At 38.8% G+C, this 17,799-nt stretch overlaps 1 protein-coding gene across 4 annotated transcripts in view; it reads right to left on the minus strand.

Annotated features, from left to right (window-relative positions):
• The window catches only part of LOC126285456 (uncharacterized), a 133,955-nt gene extending 116,595 nt beyond the window's left edge, over positions 1-17,360 (minus strand). The window contains exons 1-5 of one of the 4 annotated variants that reach the window (XM_049984857.1): positions 17,236-17,360; positions 13,202-13,261; positions 11,200-11,386; positions 9,798-9,864; positions 9,574-9,671 (exon numbers count right to left, since the gene is read on the minus strand). In XM_049984857.1, the coding sequence (XP_049840814.1) occupies positions 9,574-9,671; positions 9,798-9,864; positions 11,200-11,386; positions 13,202-13,235 (386 nt within the window). In that variant the 5' untranslated portion in view covers positions 13,236-13,261; positions 17,236-17,360. Of the gene's footprint in view, positions 1-9,573; positions 9,672-9,797; positions 9,865-11,199; positions 11,387-13,201; positions 13,262-13,886; positions 14,050-14,969; positions 16,666-17,235 lie in introns of those variants that run through there. The other 3 variants (XM_049984855.1, XM_049984856.1, XM_049984858.1) reach the window with 3 other exon arrangements.
• Positions 17,361-17,799: the final 439 nt, after the last annotated feature.

The raw sequence follows: 17,799 nt of genomic DNA on the forward strand, positions 1-17,799 counted from the left end.
CTATGCTGGAATAGGGTAAACTCAATAAATTATACACATCAACATTTAAATGAAACTGCTTGTCTTTAAGTGTAAAATTGTTCAAACAACACATGGGACAATTGAAAATTGTCAACGGCACAGGCCAGACTTTCGAAATACAGACCAATTACAAACAATGTCTTCAAGTGCCTGTGAAAGGGAAAGGCACTCTGATTTAGCGAAAAACTGAATCCAAAAATAATTCGAAGAAGGGCTTCACCTTCTCTGATAGTCATAACTCAACAGAAAAATCCTCAAAAATCTATAAATGCATTTGTTGTCTCATACTGCCATATACAGCAGCAATTATATCCAATGACTGAAGACAAATCTACATCCCGTAACACCTGATAAAAATCTTCATGAAGACCTACAGTCTATGTCCTGAACATCCATGAAAATATACAAGCTCTATGCCTCAAATCCTACCCCCATGAACCATGAAGCTTGCCGTTGGTGGGGAGGCTTGCGTGCCTCAGCGGTACAGATGGCCGTATCGTAGGTGCAACCACAACGGAGGGGTATCTGTTGAGAGACCAGACAAACGTGGGTTCCTGAAGAGGGGCAGCAGCAGCAGCAGCAGCAGCCTTTTCAGTAGTTGCAGCGGCAACAGTCTGGATGATTGACTGATCTGGACTTGCAACACTAACCAAAACAGCCTTGCTGTGCTGGTACTGCGAATGGCTGAAAGCAAGGGGAAACTACAGCCGTAATTTTTCCCGAGGTCATGCAGCTGTACTGTATGATTAAATGATGATGGTGTCCTCTTGGGTAAAATATTCCGGAGGTAAAATAGTCCCCCATTCGGATCTCCGGGCGGGGACTACTCAAGAGGATGTCGTTATCAGGAGAAAGAAAACGCGTTCTACGGATCGGAGCGTGGAATGTCAGATCCCTTAATGGGGCAGGTAGGTTAGAAAATTTAAAAAGGGAAATGGATAGGTTAAAGTTAGATATAGTGGGAATTAGTGAAGTTCGGTGGCAGGAGGAACAAGACTTCTGGTCAGGTGAATACAGGGTTATAAACACAAAATCAAATAGGGGTAATGCAGGAGTAGGTTTAATAATGAATAGGAAAATAGGAGTGCGGGTAAGCTACTACAAACAGCATAGTGAACGCATTATTGTGGCCGAGAGAGACACGAAGCCCATGCCTACTACAGTAGTACCAGTTTATATGCCAACTAGCTCTGCAGATGATGGTGAAATTGATGAAATGTATGATGAGATAAAAGAAATTATTCAGGTAGTGAAGGGAGACGAAAATTTAATAGTCATGGGTGACTGGAATTCGAGAGTAGGAAAAGGGAGAGAAGGAAACATAGTGGCTGAATATGGATTGGGGGAGAGAAATGAAAGAGGACGCCGTCTGGTAGAATTTTGCACAGAGCATAACTTAATCATAGCTAACACTTGGTTCAAGAATCATAAAAGAAGGTTGTATGCATGGAAGAATCCTGGAGATACTAAAAGGTAACAGATAGATTATATAATGGTAAGACAGAGATTTAGGAACCAGGTTTTAAATTGTAGGACATTTCCAGGGGCAGATGTGGGCTCTGACCACAATCTATTGGTTATGAACTGTAGATTAAAACTAAAGAAACTGCAAAAAGGTGGGAGTTTGAGGAGATGGGACGTGGATAAACTGAAAGAACCAGAGGTTGTACAGAGTTTCAGGGAGAGCATAAGGGAACAATTGACAGGAATGGAGAAAGAAATACAGTAGAAGAAGAATGGGTAGCTCTTCGGGATAAAGTAGTGAAGGCAGCAGACGATCAAGTAGGTAAAACGGCGAGGGCTAGTAGAAATCCTTGGGTAACAGAAGAAATATTGAATTTAATTGATGAAAGGAGAAAACATAAAAATGCAGTAAATGAAGCAGGCAAAAGGGAATACAGACGTCTCAAAAATGAAGTCAACAGGAAGTGCAAAATGGCTAAGCAGAGATGGCTAGAGGACAAATGTAAGGATGTAGAGGCTTATCTCACTAGGGTGCACCTGTGTGCACTGTAGATTGAATCCTCTCATAAATATTACAACAAATATCCATGAGGCCGGTATTACATTATCATATTACACTGACAAAGAAATATTATCAAATATTCATCAAAGATCTTTGACATGGAGCTAAACAGGGGCGTTACACTGTTATGTAATTGGATGAAATGTGGCAGAAAAAAAAAGGAAATATACTTGGATGAAGCTCTAGGTACAGCGCCGAGATGATAAAAGCATTCAGTAAAATTTATTACAACAGCTGAAAATGGATTAAGTCAAGTCTTAATACACAAGTTACTTACAAATGGATGCCAGTGTATTTCAGCATTTTCTCAATAAAGGGGCTTCTCATATTACAAAACAGAACACTCTTGATAACTGTTATATGTGCAGAGGACAGGCAAACTGTGACACTGATTTCTTGATAGATGAGAGAGCTAGTCTAGTTCACAACACAGCTCTCTAATGTTACACTGCACATTAAACAACATAATTCCAGAAACGAGTCAAGTGATTTATAAGGCACTGAAAGAAGAATATGTGAAGGTAAGTAATTTTTTAATATTATACTATATGGACAATCCGACCTATTTTTAATTTTGAATAATTTAATTAATGAAATTAGTGTCCCAATAACTACAAAATTAAAAAGTACAAAACAGATGAAGTGCTGCGGCACTCAGCATTCAAAAATAGACAAAGTAGAATGGAAAGCTAAGAAAGAATTTTTTATTTTAAAGTGTGACCGCATCCTCTATTCCAGCTTGCTGAAAAGCTACCTGACTGTTTCCAGGGTAGTGGCGGATGGCTGTAACTGCGACTGTGGACATGAAGTCACCTACAGCATATCTCACGTGCCCATCAACACACAATTAATAGCATGCACTGTGCTTCTTGCTCACTCTCCCCCCTACCCACCCCAACCTCCCTGGCCTAGCCAAAGCAAGTTTATTTTTAAAAAATAAAAAAAAGAGTCGAAGGAACAAAGTAACTTTGAAGCCATGTTTACAAACACATTACAGAGATGTCAAATAGCTGTAACATTTCACATTGCATTGAACAGAAGATGAACAACTTATGATCAAATCAACAGCGAGGTCCTAGATTTGATCATGTCTGACGACAGGTGAGATTTGACAACATCCTCTATTACACCATCAAATTTCTTTGACATAAATATGTGACATATGAACTTTGACAAAGAAATATAATAGTGTAATATTGGCCTAATACTGCAAACAATTTCAAACACAGAAAATGCATCCAATTGGCTCCATTAATTCATACAGAGGTCCATCAGTCTGAACCAACTATGACACCTATGGGACAATGGACTTCAAAACCAGACTTTAGTAAAAATCTACAATTTTAGGCTGGCAATCTGAGAGTTGCTCCATGCAAGAAATTATTGAATATAACCAGAAGCTTCTATTCTGAAGTGACAACTGCTCAAGATATGCTACTGCATCTGAAAAACTGATATCACTTCCACCTCTAAATCAATTATCCAACAAGCCTGTATCAACAGTCAACATAATGTACCAATCGATTGTGGACACAATGTGAAAAAAATTTAAAACTTCGTACCCTATATTCAAACTATCCTCATTTACAGATCCACACGTTAATCAGAACACAAAAGATGAAATGTCAGAGGCATCAACAGAAGTAGAAAATTGAACACATTTTTACACCACTGTTTTGCTTAAGAAAAACAAGAAATGGCATACTGTGAAAACAAAGCCAACCAATCATTTCAAATTAAGGTTTCTGACTAATTCATCTGTCACTGGCCCCAAGATAAGACCCACACCACCAATCTAAGTCTCATTCATCTGGACCACCTGTGATTTTCTGCCACCCCCCCCCCCCCCCTCCCAACCTTTTTTTCTTTAAAAAAATATATACAAGTGCATAACAATATTTCAGTGTTACTAAATTGACTAATGTCTCTGTTTTGACAGTGCGTCTTTGTCACTTTTTGTCCTATGGCTTCCCCATAAGGAACAAAGAAGGTATATTAGAGTTCAACATCCTATCAAGAAAAAGTTCATTAGTAGCAGATGTTATTTAAAACCCGTGCAATTCTGTATGTCTTAGTTTGTTTGGTGTATTATCTCCAAAATTAATATTACAACCAAAATTTAAATAGAATAGAGTTTAGTGTAGTCTGGTGTAGTACAATCTACAGTGGCAGTAATTGTTCTCAGTATTCGACAAACTCATCAGGCAGTACCTTTGGCTTATATGTTTATGCAGGTAAAGCAAAAATTTTCCACTACTGTAACAGTGAAACATTTATATTTATGTATGAGGACATAAGCAACAATGTTTGCTCATTTTGGAGATGCACAACATAATGAAGTCAATGAAACTATAATGATTACTTGCATCTGGCCAGTTAAAATTTCAACACCCCCCCCCCCCCAAAAAAAAAAAAATAAACCCCAATGTCAACCTGCCAAACTAAGACAGAAGTAAGAACACAACAAGGAGAAAAACTCATCTTTGCATGAAAGAACTTTCTTTTCTTTCTTTCAACTCATTAAAGATTGCAAAGCACCAATGTATTGCAGTCATAACTCACTCAGCAACAAATTTGTTTAGGTTTGCAAATTGTTGAAAGTAAGAGAGGGCCAAATCTAGTGAACAGTGTAGTGTTCCAACAACTCTTACTTTAAATCACAAAGGTTAATCACTGTCAAATCATCTTTGTTGATAAATGTCTTAACTTGGTGAGAAAGGGATTTTCTTTCTTTTGCAGTTCATTTTTTCTTCCAAATAGTCCGGATGACAGTATCACCCAGTTATCATTTTACTTGTTGTTTCCAGTGTGAAACGGTGCTACCATGTTCCATCCCCAGCACAAACTGGGAACAAAATCCATTGAATTCTTTGGAAAAAGGTATTAACACTGCTGAAAAATAGTGCTCATACTTGCTTTTCATTAAAATGGAATAAAATCTGCATCAATCTTGTGCAGAGTTTCTCACTGTTAACTCTCACTGCGAAAAGTGCCCTACTCTTTTCTCCTGACATGCCCACGAAAGGATTCACACACCCTTAATTGCTTATCATCCAAAAACACACACACTACCTCAGTGTTCTCGACTGTGGTTCCAATTTTGTGTTGTCCTTCACATCAATGGTCATCGAGAGAAGTGTGGGCATGTTTAAGTTCAACCACCAATTTCCTTGGAAACTTTTTATAAACAAACACTATTTGCATTTAATTTACATTATTGTGCAACATGCATCAGCACAACAAAAATTTAATTTCACTGATACAAATGTCATGTCTATAACTGGCTGAGAAATTTCCTCCTTGCCCAGTTTTCTCAAAAGTAGTTTCTACATTGCTGTCCACTAAAATTTAGAAATGGGAAAGGATAGCAAGTAACAACATTTTACTTACTGCAACTACATTCAGTGATTAAGTATGTAAGTGATTTGGGGGTATACAGTATATGAAATTTAGTACAGTGCTATAGCCTCTGACAGCAACAATGGCTGCAACTGCATAATCAAACTGAATTGGGATGACAAACACACAAATCCACATTGCTTCAATTCTATACCAGAGTTCATTATCTACATCTACACTCTGTAAATCACCATGAAGTGCATGACGGAGGGGAAAGTCCCATTGTAACAGTCGTTAGGGTCTCTTCCCATTCTGATCATGTATGGAGCATGGGAAGATTGACCGAATGCCTGTGTGTGTGTGATTCCAGTTCAGTTCCTTCCTTCAGTATCTCTGCAACACTCTCCCACGGATCAAACAAACTTGTGACCATTTGAGCTATCCTTCTCTGTACGTGTTCAATATCCCCTGTTAATCCTATTTGGTGCAGGTCTCAGGCACTTGAGCAATATTCTAGAACCAGTCACAAAAGAGATTCATAAGCAGCCTTAATTGTAAACTGACTGCATTTCCCCAGTATTCTGCCACTAAACCAAAGTCTACCACCTGCTATTTCACATCCTAGGTGTTTGTACAATTTGGCCGTTTCCATCATCAATCACAGTGGTAGGCAAGTGGTAGTGCGCCAGTGTCTCGGCAGACTAGGACCAGATGTTTTCAATATGTAAGAGAACGTGCTGCCCAGAGCAATAATGTGAACACCATCTGTATCAAGATAATACAGCACATGCAACATGTAGTCTCAAAAGGTCTTTTAGAAAGATAACCCAATGTAGACCTCAAAGAAAGGGTATTCCCACCCGCCTGAACAAACGAATAAGGTAACAGCTGCTATTCAAATTACCAACTATGGAAACTATAGTCTGATTAAAATTACACGATCGCTGACACTTCACACCACTGCAAACTGTCACAACAGTCAATTCATTTCCAATTCATTGTACAGTTTGCCTTCTTGATATGTTTGGATCCCAAATCCTGGGTCTGGCCTATTTAGTTCATATTTCATCACAAGTGATAACCACGCCAAAAACACAAGGATACTAATGAAATACACACGTTTCAGACAACACTAACTACACAGTACTGGATCCTTTGGCACAAGATACAATTCAGTGTCATGTATACAGCTGTTATAATCACTGAGATTGGCTTCATTAGATAAAATTTGCATGAAATTGTGTGAAGAAGGATTTCTGAACACTGCAATTAATCATTGCTACTGGGTCATCAGAGTCATAAATCCATCAACTTTTCCCAATGTAGTGGGGTAGCAGAGTGGGTATCATACTAATCTGATGTGTAGAAGATCACACGTTCAAATCTTGTCAACTGCAATGAATTTTTTTATTTTTCTACATCTAATCCAAGGACTTTATTATTTTTATTCAGTTAACTCATTTAAATTTGTTTTTCTCTAATACTTCGCTGCATCATTATCTTGTCATACCGACATTTTTATTTGCTCTTATTTTTCTTTCTATCATCTATTTGGAATATGCTTGTGTCAACTATAACCTCCAACCCAAGTACCAACCAGGATTTCTCACTGGTTGGTAATGCATCAGACCATGTAGCTGGCGTAAGGTTAGTTTCACGGTAACTAATGACAGCAAGAAATTTTAAGTTTGCTTTTAGTGCTGAAATCAATTTTTTTTTTCTGTTTCGAGTTTGCTCATGCCTTGAACAAGGTGATCATGATTTTAGTCCTGGCACAGACTGTTGATTGTTGTTTCCTCTGATATACTGCACATCACAAGGTTGTGGTTTGGTTAGACCATGTGTAAATTCAGGGTTACAAACCCATCATCTGCCGCAGTTCAGATGTTGGTCACTTAAAATGAATTGCTGACAGATCATCTCCCATCTCCATCATACTTCGCAGCTGCCACTTCCATCACCACTGTGTGTTACACATGAATGTTATTTGTGAAGTGACCCGCTGTGTCTGTATGTTGTCTATAACTGGTGGATGTGGCAACACTGTAGTGGCAAGTGACATCAACCATCAAGTAATTTCAATCTGACTATAGAGGTGATCATGTTGTGTACCCTATAGCATCCCATACCATCACATCAGATGCTCAGACCTTTTCACAATGACAAGGGCTCTCTGGCAAAAGTCACAGTATATTCATCAAGATGCTGTGCTCAGAATTAGGATTCACTTAAAGAGACGATGTGCCATCACTCCTGTGAACAGTTACATCGACTCCACCAACAAACGTACTGTAACCTACTTCCTTTGTCTGTGGCACTATGGGCATAATTGCACTATCCATGTGGATACTTGTCAGTGGCAAACAAGTTCATTTTCTGACTCAAGGTATGTGACATATGTTACAATTCTTCAAGGACAAGCAAGCAATGTGTAAAAGTCCTCTACAGTACTACTCATTTGCGGCAACCAAAATCCTGCTTGGTGTTGAGATGGCCCTCTAGAACCCACTGATCCCATTCTCGAATGATGGTTATTCCATCGCAACCAAAGCATGCAATCTTATCGCTGCACAATAAACTACAGCCTCCATAGGCTGTCATCCTGCTGCTGTTTAATTTGACACTCAAGGCCTGCAGACGTGACTGTCTCACAAATAACATCAATAATTTCAGAATGAGAAAGGCACTGTGTAATATTTCCTCATGTACAGAATGCAGTAATTTCACTCCTACCTACTTATGTTGTACAGTTCCACTAAAATGCTAACCATTTTCGTACCCCAATATGCAGTACACTTCATGCCATTTTAACAACTGGTGCTTGCCATCTTCATGGATTTGCAATTTTAATGGTTAGCAAGGTATTTTGGTATCAAATGCCAGGAATAATAATAATAATAATAATAATAATAATAATAATAATAATAATAATAATCCTTCCACTTACTGCTACACTATACACACCGTTTCACTGGTGGCCAACTCAAAAATCTCAGTCTGCAAGCTCGTAATGTAGAAAGTTGGTTACGTAACTTGTGAGGGTACTGGCAAACTCTTCTCACCGAGAGAGAGAGTACGAAGAACTTTACACTGAAATGTTGGCTACACATATTTCACTTAAGCATTCAAGACCACAGGTATCAATACAATATTAATAAATAAAACAAAGGGGAAGAGCAATGTTTCTAAACACGAGGGTTGACTGGAAAGTAATGCCTCCACCTTCGTAACTCTTCAACAGTTGGTAGCATCTTGTTCCATAGCCTATTCTCTACAGCTCCACTTAGCGGGAAGCTTTAGCATTGAACGGTTGTGTTTTTACAGTGTCAAGTATGGAACTCTGTGCAGACAGTCTGTCGATGTGATTTAAGCAACGTGCAGTCATTGAATTCTTGACAGCGGAAAATGTCACCCCAAAGAAGATCCATCAGAGAATGAAAGCAGTTTATGGTGATTGTGTTGACATGAGTACTGCGCGTCGTTGGGTCAGTCAAGTTTAAAGACGTTGAGGTGGGAGCATCTGACCAGCATGACAAACAGAGTTGGACTTACTGTGACAGCAACCACCTAGTTTCCAAAGCAAAATGTTGACAGATTGATTCAGGACGATCGCCGTATCTCTTAGAGAGAAATTTCAAGCACAATCGGCATTTCACAAGAATGTTGGGTCACATGTTTTCATGCATCATGACAATGCCAAACCACACACTTAACGTGCCACCACAGCAGAACGTCAGACTGAATCTCAACCACTGTACGGCATCTTCCATACAGTCCAGATTTAGCACCGCCTGACTTCCATCTCTTCCCAATAAAGAAAGATGGTCTGCGGAGACATCATTATGCTTCTGATGCAGACATTGAGAGAACTGTGAGACTGGTTGCAGAAAGTGTGTGTCGACTTCTTCCGTGACGGCTTCAGGAAATTTGTTCATCGTTGGCGGAAAAGTATCCAATTGGCTGGTGATTATGTGAAAAAGTGAAGATTGGTAATTAAAGATCGCATTCTAAGGATTATTTCTGCTTTTGATTTATTAAAATATTCCCATCCAAACTCAATTAACGAAGGTGGAGGCATTACTTTTCATTCAACCCTCATACTTATTCATTCACGACAAGCTGAACAACCATATTCCACCATTAACCAAGTTACTTATGATATGAATCAATTGCATTAAAAACTTTACCTCTTATCCCTTGTAGTTGCACTTTTGGTTAATTCACCACCAACAGTAGCATTTTCTTGCTTTATTCCTGCACTGAGGCTCTCCTGTATACCTGGAACCTTAAAAACAAACGAATTATCAACAACCTCGATTACTAATAATTCACCTGAGAGAGAGAGAGAGAGAGAGAGAGAGAGAGAGAGAGAGAGAGAGAGAGAGGGAGAGAGAGAGTTCAATATAAATACCTTGTCAACCTTCTCCCTCAGCTTCTTCAGAACTTCCTCACACTTCATCAGTGTCTCAATCTTCAGCCTACAAATAACCATTAAAATCAAGTTAATTCAGAGCATGGAGCAGGCCCAGCTGCTTCTCTATAGTTACTGCAACTATTTTTTTTCAATTATTGGAATCTATTCTTGAAAAATTAAATGGAGAGAGACTGTTACGCACTAAGCTTTCAGCCATAGCCTTCTTCAGAAATGAAAGGAACACTCACACACGCACCCGCACGCACACCTTATGCACAGGATTGTTATCCTGACTGCTCTGACCAGACTACAATTCTTTCACTGAACGAAAGAAGCAAACAGTAGTGGAGCAGGGAAGGGGGAGGGAGAGAAAAGTATGAGGGGGGGACGGAAGAGGGCTGTCTGGTGGAGCATGCAGGGACTAGAAGGCAGCAGGACACAGTTGCCAGGTGCAGCATCGGGAGGCTTTGTGGGAAGGAGGAAAGGAGGGGGTATGGAAAAGGAGAGAACAGAGATGAGTGAAAGACATGGGTGTGTTGACAGAGAGAGCAACAATGAGGACGAAGGAGATGAACTGGGAGGTAGTGTAGGACAGAGTGGGAGAAAACTGTTGGGTGGAGGGTGTGGAACAACAGGTTACTGTAGGTTGAGGCCAGGATAAGGTTGGGAGCGGAGAATGCATTGTAAGGTAACTGCCACCTGTACACTTCAGAATAGCTGGTGGTGGAGGGAAGGAGCTATGTGGCCCAGGTTGTAAAGCAGCCATTAAAATCAAGCATGTTATGTTCAGCTGCATGTTGTGCCACAGAGTGGTCCACTTTGCCCTTGGCCAGTTTAGTGGTGGCCATTCATCCTGGTGGACAGCTGGTTGGTAGTGATACCAATATAAAAAGTTTGCAACAACAGAAAACCATTTTAGGAGGGGTGGGAAGGATCCTCGGTAAGATGTCCTTCATTTCAGGATATGATAGTCAAAATTCTGGTTTCCATAGCTTGAAGGCACAACAATGACTGAAATAATAACTATTAGGGTACTTTTTCCTTTTGCTGCAACATATTTTGTAGTCTGGTGTTAAGACTGACTGGACAAAATTGTTTGGAATTATAATATTGTGACTGGGTTTTTTGCTTACTTTTTCGAAGCAAAAGATAACCTTTGCTTCGTCCCCTTCACAACAATTTATCAAAGTCCCAACAATTTAACATTATTCAGTTCAACTGTCATCTCCATAATATTTAGTTTAATTTTAATTTAATATTATTCTGACTGTGTTCTGGCAGTTATTAGAAGTATTGATTCCAGGTTGAACTATGTAGATAAAACAGGCAATGAGTACTAAAATACTCCATCATGACAGTATATTGAAGTAATTAACGTTGATAAAATAACTATACTTACATTTTCTTAGAATTTGTGAGGACGGCGTGCAAGCTTTTCATTTTTGAAAGCTGTGCCTCTCGAGACTTGTCACGCGTACGCTCTAATTTTGATATCATTGTTTCAAGAAACGGTATATACTCCTGCATCTGTCTAAACTTGGCTTCTTGTTGACTGCATTCTTCAGTACTGAGATCCTTACCTCCACCTAAAACATTAAATTTTTAAATGGGTTGCTCATATAAGCTGAGCTGGGGGTAAGACACACATATTCACATGAAATGACTTCATTTCCTAGGAAATATTCACTTAAAAATGCATCTGTGCCTATTAATATTTCAGTACCGTACACATCATATTCGGCTCAACTGTAACACAACACCTCTAAACTGATTAGGACTATGTGCTTGCATGCACACACGCACACACATTATCTCCAGAAGAAATAGAATGGAAGTCTCCAAGATAAATTATAATATTGTAGTTTTTGTCAACATTTGTTTCCACCTCTCTATGCCCTCACTTAAGAGTGACTGGTTATCTTTACCCTGGCCATGCTCACCACAGATTTTCAACTGGAAGTTACTGCTGCAATTTTCAGCAGAACCACATCTTTTATCATGTGGAGAGAGAGAGAGAGAGAGAGAGAGAGGGGGGGGGGGGGGGGAGCAGACTTTGACAAGAAATTATGGTACAATTTAGTTAGCAGCAGCATAGATAAAGGATCATCAAAAAGCCATGTGGTCATAATAATGGGGGAAAGGGGGGTTAAGGTTACTGTTAAAATTCTATAATCAAGAGTGCAAGTTACAAAAAAAGCAACATAGGAGGATGGAAATTATGACAAAATAAAGAACTAACATGGCACGAAAGAGTATCTTGAGCGAAGTCTTCCTACACACTATGATGCTACAGAAAAAAAATAATCCTCATATAATGAGGAAACAGTGTACCAGTCACTATTGGGTAAGCATTATCCTACTTCTTTTCAACAACGGGTCCAACCTGAGGGATTAGATTTACACAGAGGCTTATGAACTGTACTGATCAAAATCTGTTATTAAGAATAGAGGGGGATGGAATAGGATGCACATGAAAATTTGTCGGCCTCAAATTAATTATTGAAGAATTAAGTGTGGCTTAGGGTTAAGACAAAACATCGGAAGCAAAAGCATCCTATAGAACATGTCACGTTCCTGAGAATCATGTCTACCAACATAAATATTCCTGAATGTACACTTCTTCCTCTAATCACGTATGATCTGATGGATATGTAAGTACATTGCTCCTAGAAATCATTTGGTAATTGTTTGCATTCATCCTGGACAAACTGCATTTTTGCTTCAAATTTACATCAGTTACATCAATTGTTTCTACAATCCCATTTCTACAGCAGACAACTGAAGTATTCCACAACTTATATGTCTTACCAAGTTCTGACTTCTTATTTTGCCACTACAAATAATTTTTGGACCACTGGATAGTTGTCAGAATATGTATAAAAACATGCATCAAATGGTCTCAAGTTGCAAGATTCAGCATTAAATTGTAAATCCCCTACAAATGTACCAGTGAGTCAGTTCAAAGTAGAGGAAAAGACATTTGCATAACACCAGTAAGAACCGTATCATGTAATGCATGTACTATTCAAAGCATGATATGAGGGTGATAATATCTTTATTTTATGAATATCGAACATCTCCCACCACTCCCCCCCCCCCCCCCAAAAAAAGAAGGAAGTTCCACTTGGGTACATTAACCTTTCTGCATGTGACTGAGCTACTTCTGCAAAGCAGTTTAAGTTTAACTTGTCTTTTCAAGGTAAACAAATTGTAAAGTGCTTTTTCCAGCAAATTTCAAACACCACTACATTTTCTGTGCTCACACACAGTATTGAAGATCACGAAACAACTCTTCTTCCAACAACTGTAACGTAACTTAAACATATCAGTATGCAAACAACTTATATACTGGCATCTTACTTTAATACTGCTGCTACATGAAGAATGAAATGCCAGCTTACCTGCATCCCAAGTTTGCTTATTTTCAGCCATCATGCTCTTTTATGATGATTATTCAGTGCCTGAAAGAGCAAAGCAAAATCAGTAGTTGGATAGTGTAAGCAACAATTTTGTATCACAAAGATTATATCAAATACATATAAACAATACAGTATACAACACTTATAATGCAGTAGCAGTGCAAAATGCAAATCAAAACATGTAAGACAGAATACAAGGTGGATATGTAGCTGTTTAGCCTTTACTATGTTATGAAAGACAATGTTCTGGCTAAGTTTGTTTCTGATGAATGATTTCATATTTAAAACATTTTGTGCTGTTAAAGATCACTCCCTCCTGCCACAAATATGAATAAAATAGTAAAGCTCTACTCTCAAAAACAATGAATGCCTCATTTGACAATAGTTAAATAACTTAGCAGCACATCTAATGAGGTTTCAACTAATGAGATATAGAGTCCTAACAGAACCCATAAATAAAATTTACAATTTCATTGCTAAATGTGTGATCAAAATTTTGTGCTGTTTAAGACATTTGCTGAACAAGATTTTCACTTAACGAGAGTTTACAGGTGACAATGAATGGGCATCACAATACACTGAGCTTTGTGAGCTCATCCACTGGCCATACAGTACATTGTATGTGTGATTTTTAAGTGAGAAGCAGGCAGCAGTTTTCATCACTTACTCAGGATGTGAATGTGTTACATCTCATGCAACATTAATGGAAACCAGGATGGAAATCAGTACATGAAGGAACTACAAACATGTTTATCACACTTCTGGGCATAAGATTCCATACATTTTTCACGGAAAACATCCTCTCACGATTGATTTTCAACAGTGTTTGTCTGTAACATCTAATAATAGCATAAAAGAAGTACAAATACAGCAACACATTTCTTGAGTCAGTAGAATAACTTACACTTCGTGAAACATTATTTATGTAAACTACAAAATGAAAATAACTAAGTGTTCTTCAGTGTATTTAGTGTGAAACAAAACCTTGAATCTCAATATACTTTGAACAGTACATATCAAGCACAAAACAGCCTTCAAAATGTCATAATTAAGGCCTTCATTATACCCTAGTGAGATAGTCACATTTATGTCGTGAATGCCACTCGCAAACTGGAAACAAACCCACAATGTGTGCAGTATGTGGCAACTTCGATGAGTTATGGAAAACGTAATAAACAATAACAGATGAGAGCTATCCACTGTTTTTCCACGTGTGAACTATATTATCCTACATAAATGACAACAACAGTGTAGATGCTGTTTACGAGTGAACACGTAATACACATTGTTTGCAAGCAATATTAAAAAAATATTTACGGTTTAAGAATGAAAATGCACCCTCTCTCCAGAAAAACTGTCGTATCTGTTATGGCAAGACAAAAAAAAAAACTTATACCGTTCACCACTTAAAAAATAGGCCTACATATTGACATTTTGGAACACGCCGCATGCAACGACTTCTCTTAGAAAACGCGGCATATAACCAAGTTTAGGTGCAAGTTTCCTTTTTTTTTTCAGAACCATGCCAAACACAGATTGCGAAAAAGTTTTCACTATTTCTCACGAAGTCCATTGGTGTATTCGTCGAAAGACAATCCTTGTCAGTTATATGCGACGATTAATTTTATTGCAGTTCCAAAATATCAGACAGTATCAACATTGTACTATATGTGTAGTTTACGTTTGCTTCACACTGCAACGGTTAATATCTACGCTAACTCATCACCACTTTTAATGCAACTCCATGTACCTTATTATTCTAGTAAAATTGGAGCATTTTCCAGAAATACGCTCTCTTCCATAAAACGATGTTCAACAACACTGCTCCACATGTTCTCATTAATGTCTATACGCATTAATGGAATGGGCGATTACAGTATTTTTTTGAATCACAGCTACTACGTAGAGCTCGTCGTGCTCTGCAACAATTTTCCAGCAGTGCTGAAACTCTTTCCATATCAGCGGAGTATTCCTTTTACCTTCACAAAAAAATCTGGGCACACACAACACAAGTGATTGATGCTATCGATTTTTCCTCTTATTTTGTGTTGTAGGCAGCTCCTCACTTTCCCACATTGACGCGGTTCCAAAACTTGGGTAAGTTCCGGCTTCATGTCCAACAGCGCCACTATCCAAGTCTACCAAGTTTGTATCTTCAGCACAAGACACCATGAACATCTCTTCTTTCACTCTGTTCTGTACTGTGCCATGTTTGGACTTAACTGCTTGGAGACCTATTCGTTAATTGTTTTCGGCTCACACGAAATTCGAGTATTTCGCTTGCGCCTTTCAAGAAACATGCAGCCTTCACATGCAGTTTTCGTTCTTGAATCCCGAAGCACACGCCCTAGCTGCTGCATTCTGTCCAAACATAAAACTGATCGCTCATCTGCACTCATCTGCTTCATGTTCCATGGTAGAAATGGCGACGTTGCATTCTGGCATTTGACGAGCTTTTCAAGTCGTTCACACATCAACGAAAACCATTCAGTATTCTTCTGTCCCTGCAAACTTACCTTTCATATAAATAAGACGAGTGTATCTATCTTTCAACAGCGTCTCTCAAAACATAATGCAAATTCCATTCGATCTTGACGATACATTTTCTTGTCCGCTCCTTCATCTGCAAAACAAGACTGAATCGCCCAGCACAAGCCAGAGTTAAGGCCCAGGGAATTCTAGTTGTTCATATTACCACCAGGTGGCAGACTGTGAGTACGCGCTTGAAATCTGCCAGTGAGAGCCATCGATTCTCTCTACATTAGTTCTTGGAGTTGGACGGACGCACTGGCACGTACGTTAAGCTATCTCAATACTCGTGTTCATTTGGAACGGTATTGTCTACGTGTTAGTACGCGTGGTATTTGAAACGTTTAATTTCAATAGTACAGAGAAAAAGGATAGGATTTAATTCGGTGATGTAAATGGGTTGCGTGGAATCGCGTGGATGTTTTCGTACATCCAACGTATTATTACAAGTCGCTGTGCAATTATTACAGCGCAAACACATATGTACTGACAACATTCCTACGTGTAAATTGCTATTTAGTGAATTTCTGCTGGTACTACGTTGCGAGTTATCTGTGTATTCATGCGCGCACGCAGTTAAGACAGTTGCGAGGTTGCTGCTATCGTAGTAGTTCTGCTTTGCAGCAGCTCGTGGAATTTCCAGTGTAGTGTTCTGGGTGTGCTACGATATATGATGCAACGCAGCGTGATATTGGCCGCCTTGTGATACACAATAGAGGAATATAGTGAAGGGAATGTACTCATATTCTTACGTACAGTCACAGTTGCATAGAATTTGTGAGTTGTATAGCGTGTTATATTTTTATTACAGGGTATTTGACACGTTGTGATTTTAAAAGGAAAGAAATAAGTGAGCAGGTATAATCAGTGCTGAGAAACAAAAGAGAAGCTGCAGCGGCACCTTATTCCAAAAATAAATAGCCTCCTTCAAACACTCCTTGTGGAAATTCCTTTTAAGCGTATGTTAATGTCTTCCGTTTACTTTTGAAGGTAAGTGTGTAGGCGGAAGTGTCAATTTTTTGACGTTATTCAGAGAGTGGTATGTTACGAAAGTGACAAGATATTGCTTAGAGCCTGGCATTCGAACTCTTTGTTTATTTGAAATCGTTGTCAACTGTTTAGTCATGCGTACACTATGTTCTGGGTAAAAGAATTAAATCGGAATCCCGCTATTTTATTTTGAATGAAACTGTCAAAAAAGATCCTACTGAAATTCGTAAGAAACATAAAGCTGAGACTACCATTTCTACACCAATTTTAAAAGCTGAAATACATCTTCTACTCACGACGCTGGAGCATTTCTCGATAGCACTACATGCAAATGATTGCACAGCCTGATGACCTGTTAAATCTGGATATCAATCGCAGGTAAGTTTTCGTATCTCAAAACATTGTGGAAGGTGACTTCATGCGACAAAAAAATGGTGCCATTTTACTTGAGGGAAAGTAAGTGACGGGAACGTAACAGTAGTCATTTTCGTACTCACCACTCGGCCTCAGACTATAGTTTACGGACAAAAGCTGTAAATGTTAAGGAAAACACACTCGTGTAACATGCGCGCACAGGAACAGCCTTCAGTGAGCACGCGCCATATTCTGCTGCTGCGCAGTTGGGTTTGCTCTTGGGCCTTTCGTTAAGGGTTTGGCTACGTACCGGATATTTTTCTGCTTTCCTGTATGATCTGTGACAAATAGTTCCCCCACCAAGAAGTATGTAGATCATGTGAAACTTAGGTACTTAATTTGGATGCTCTACGGATTCTAATGGAACATATTGGGCCAGATATAAGACAACTATTTTTTGTAAAAACGGAAGGGAACTCAATGTTTTATTTTAGCGAGCATCAATTGGTATGAAACAATATAAAGTTAACGTCTTATAGTTGGCTGGTGTAGGCATTTGTTTCATAAAGGTATTTTAAACTTTTCGTTGTGTAAAGTCGAATAAATGACGCAAGAGGTCATTAATTCTGCTCAGCTGTATAAGAAACCTATGTGATAAGTGTAGTTATTTCTGAAGCTGTTGGCATCTTATTCAGTACTTCTTATTC

This window comes from Schistocerca gregaria, chromosome 8 (genome assembly GCF_023897955.1).
Source record: "Schistocerca gregaria isolate iqSchGreg1 chromosome 8, iqSchGreg1.2, whole genome shotgun sequence".
Classification (NCBI taxonomy): domain Eukaryota; kingdom Metazoa; phylum Arthropoda; class Insecta; order Orthoptera; family Acrididae; genus Schistocerca; species Schistocerca gregaria.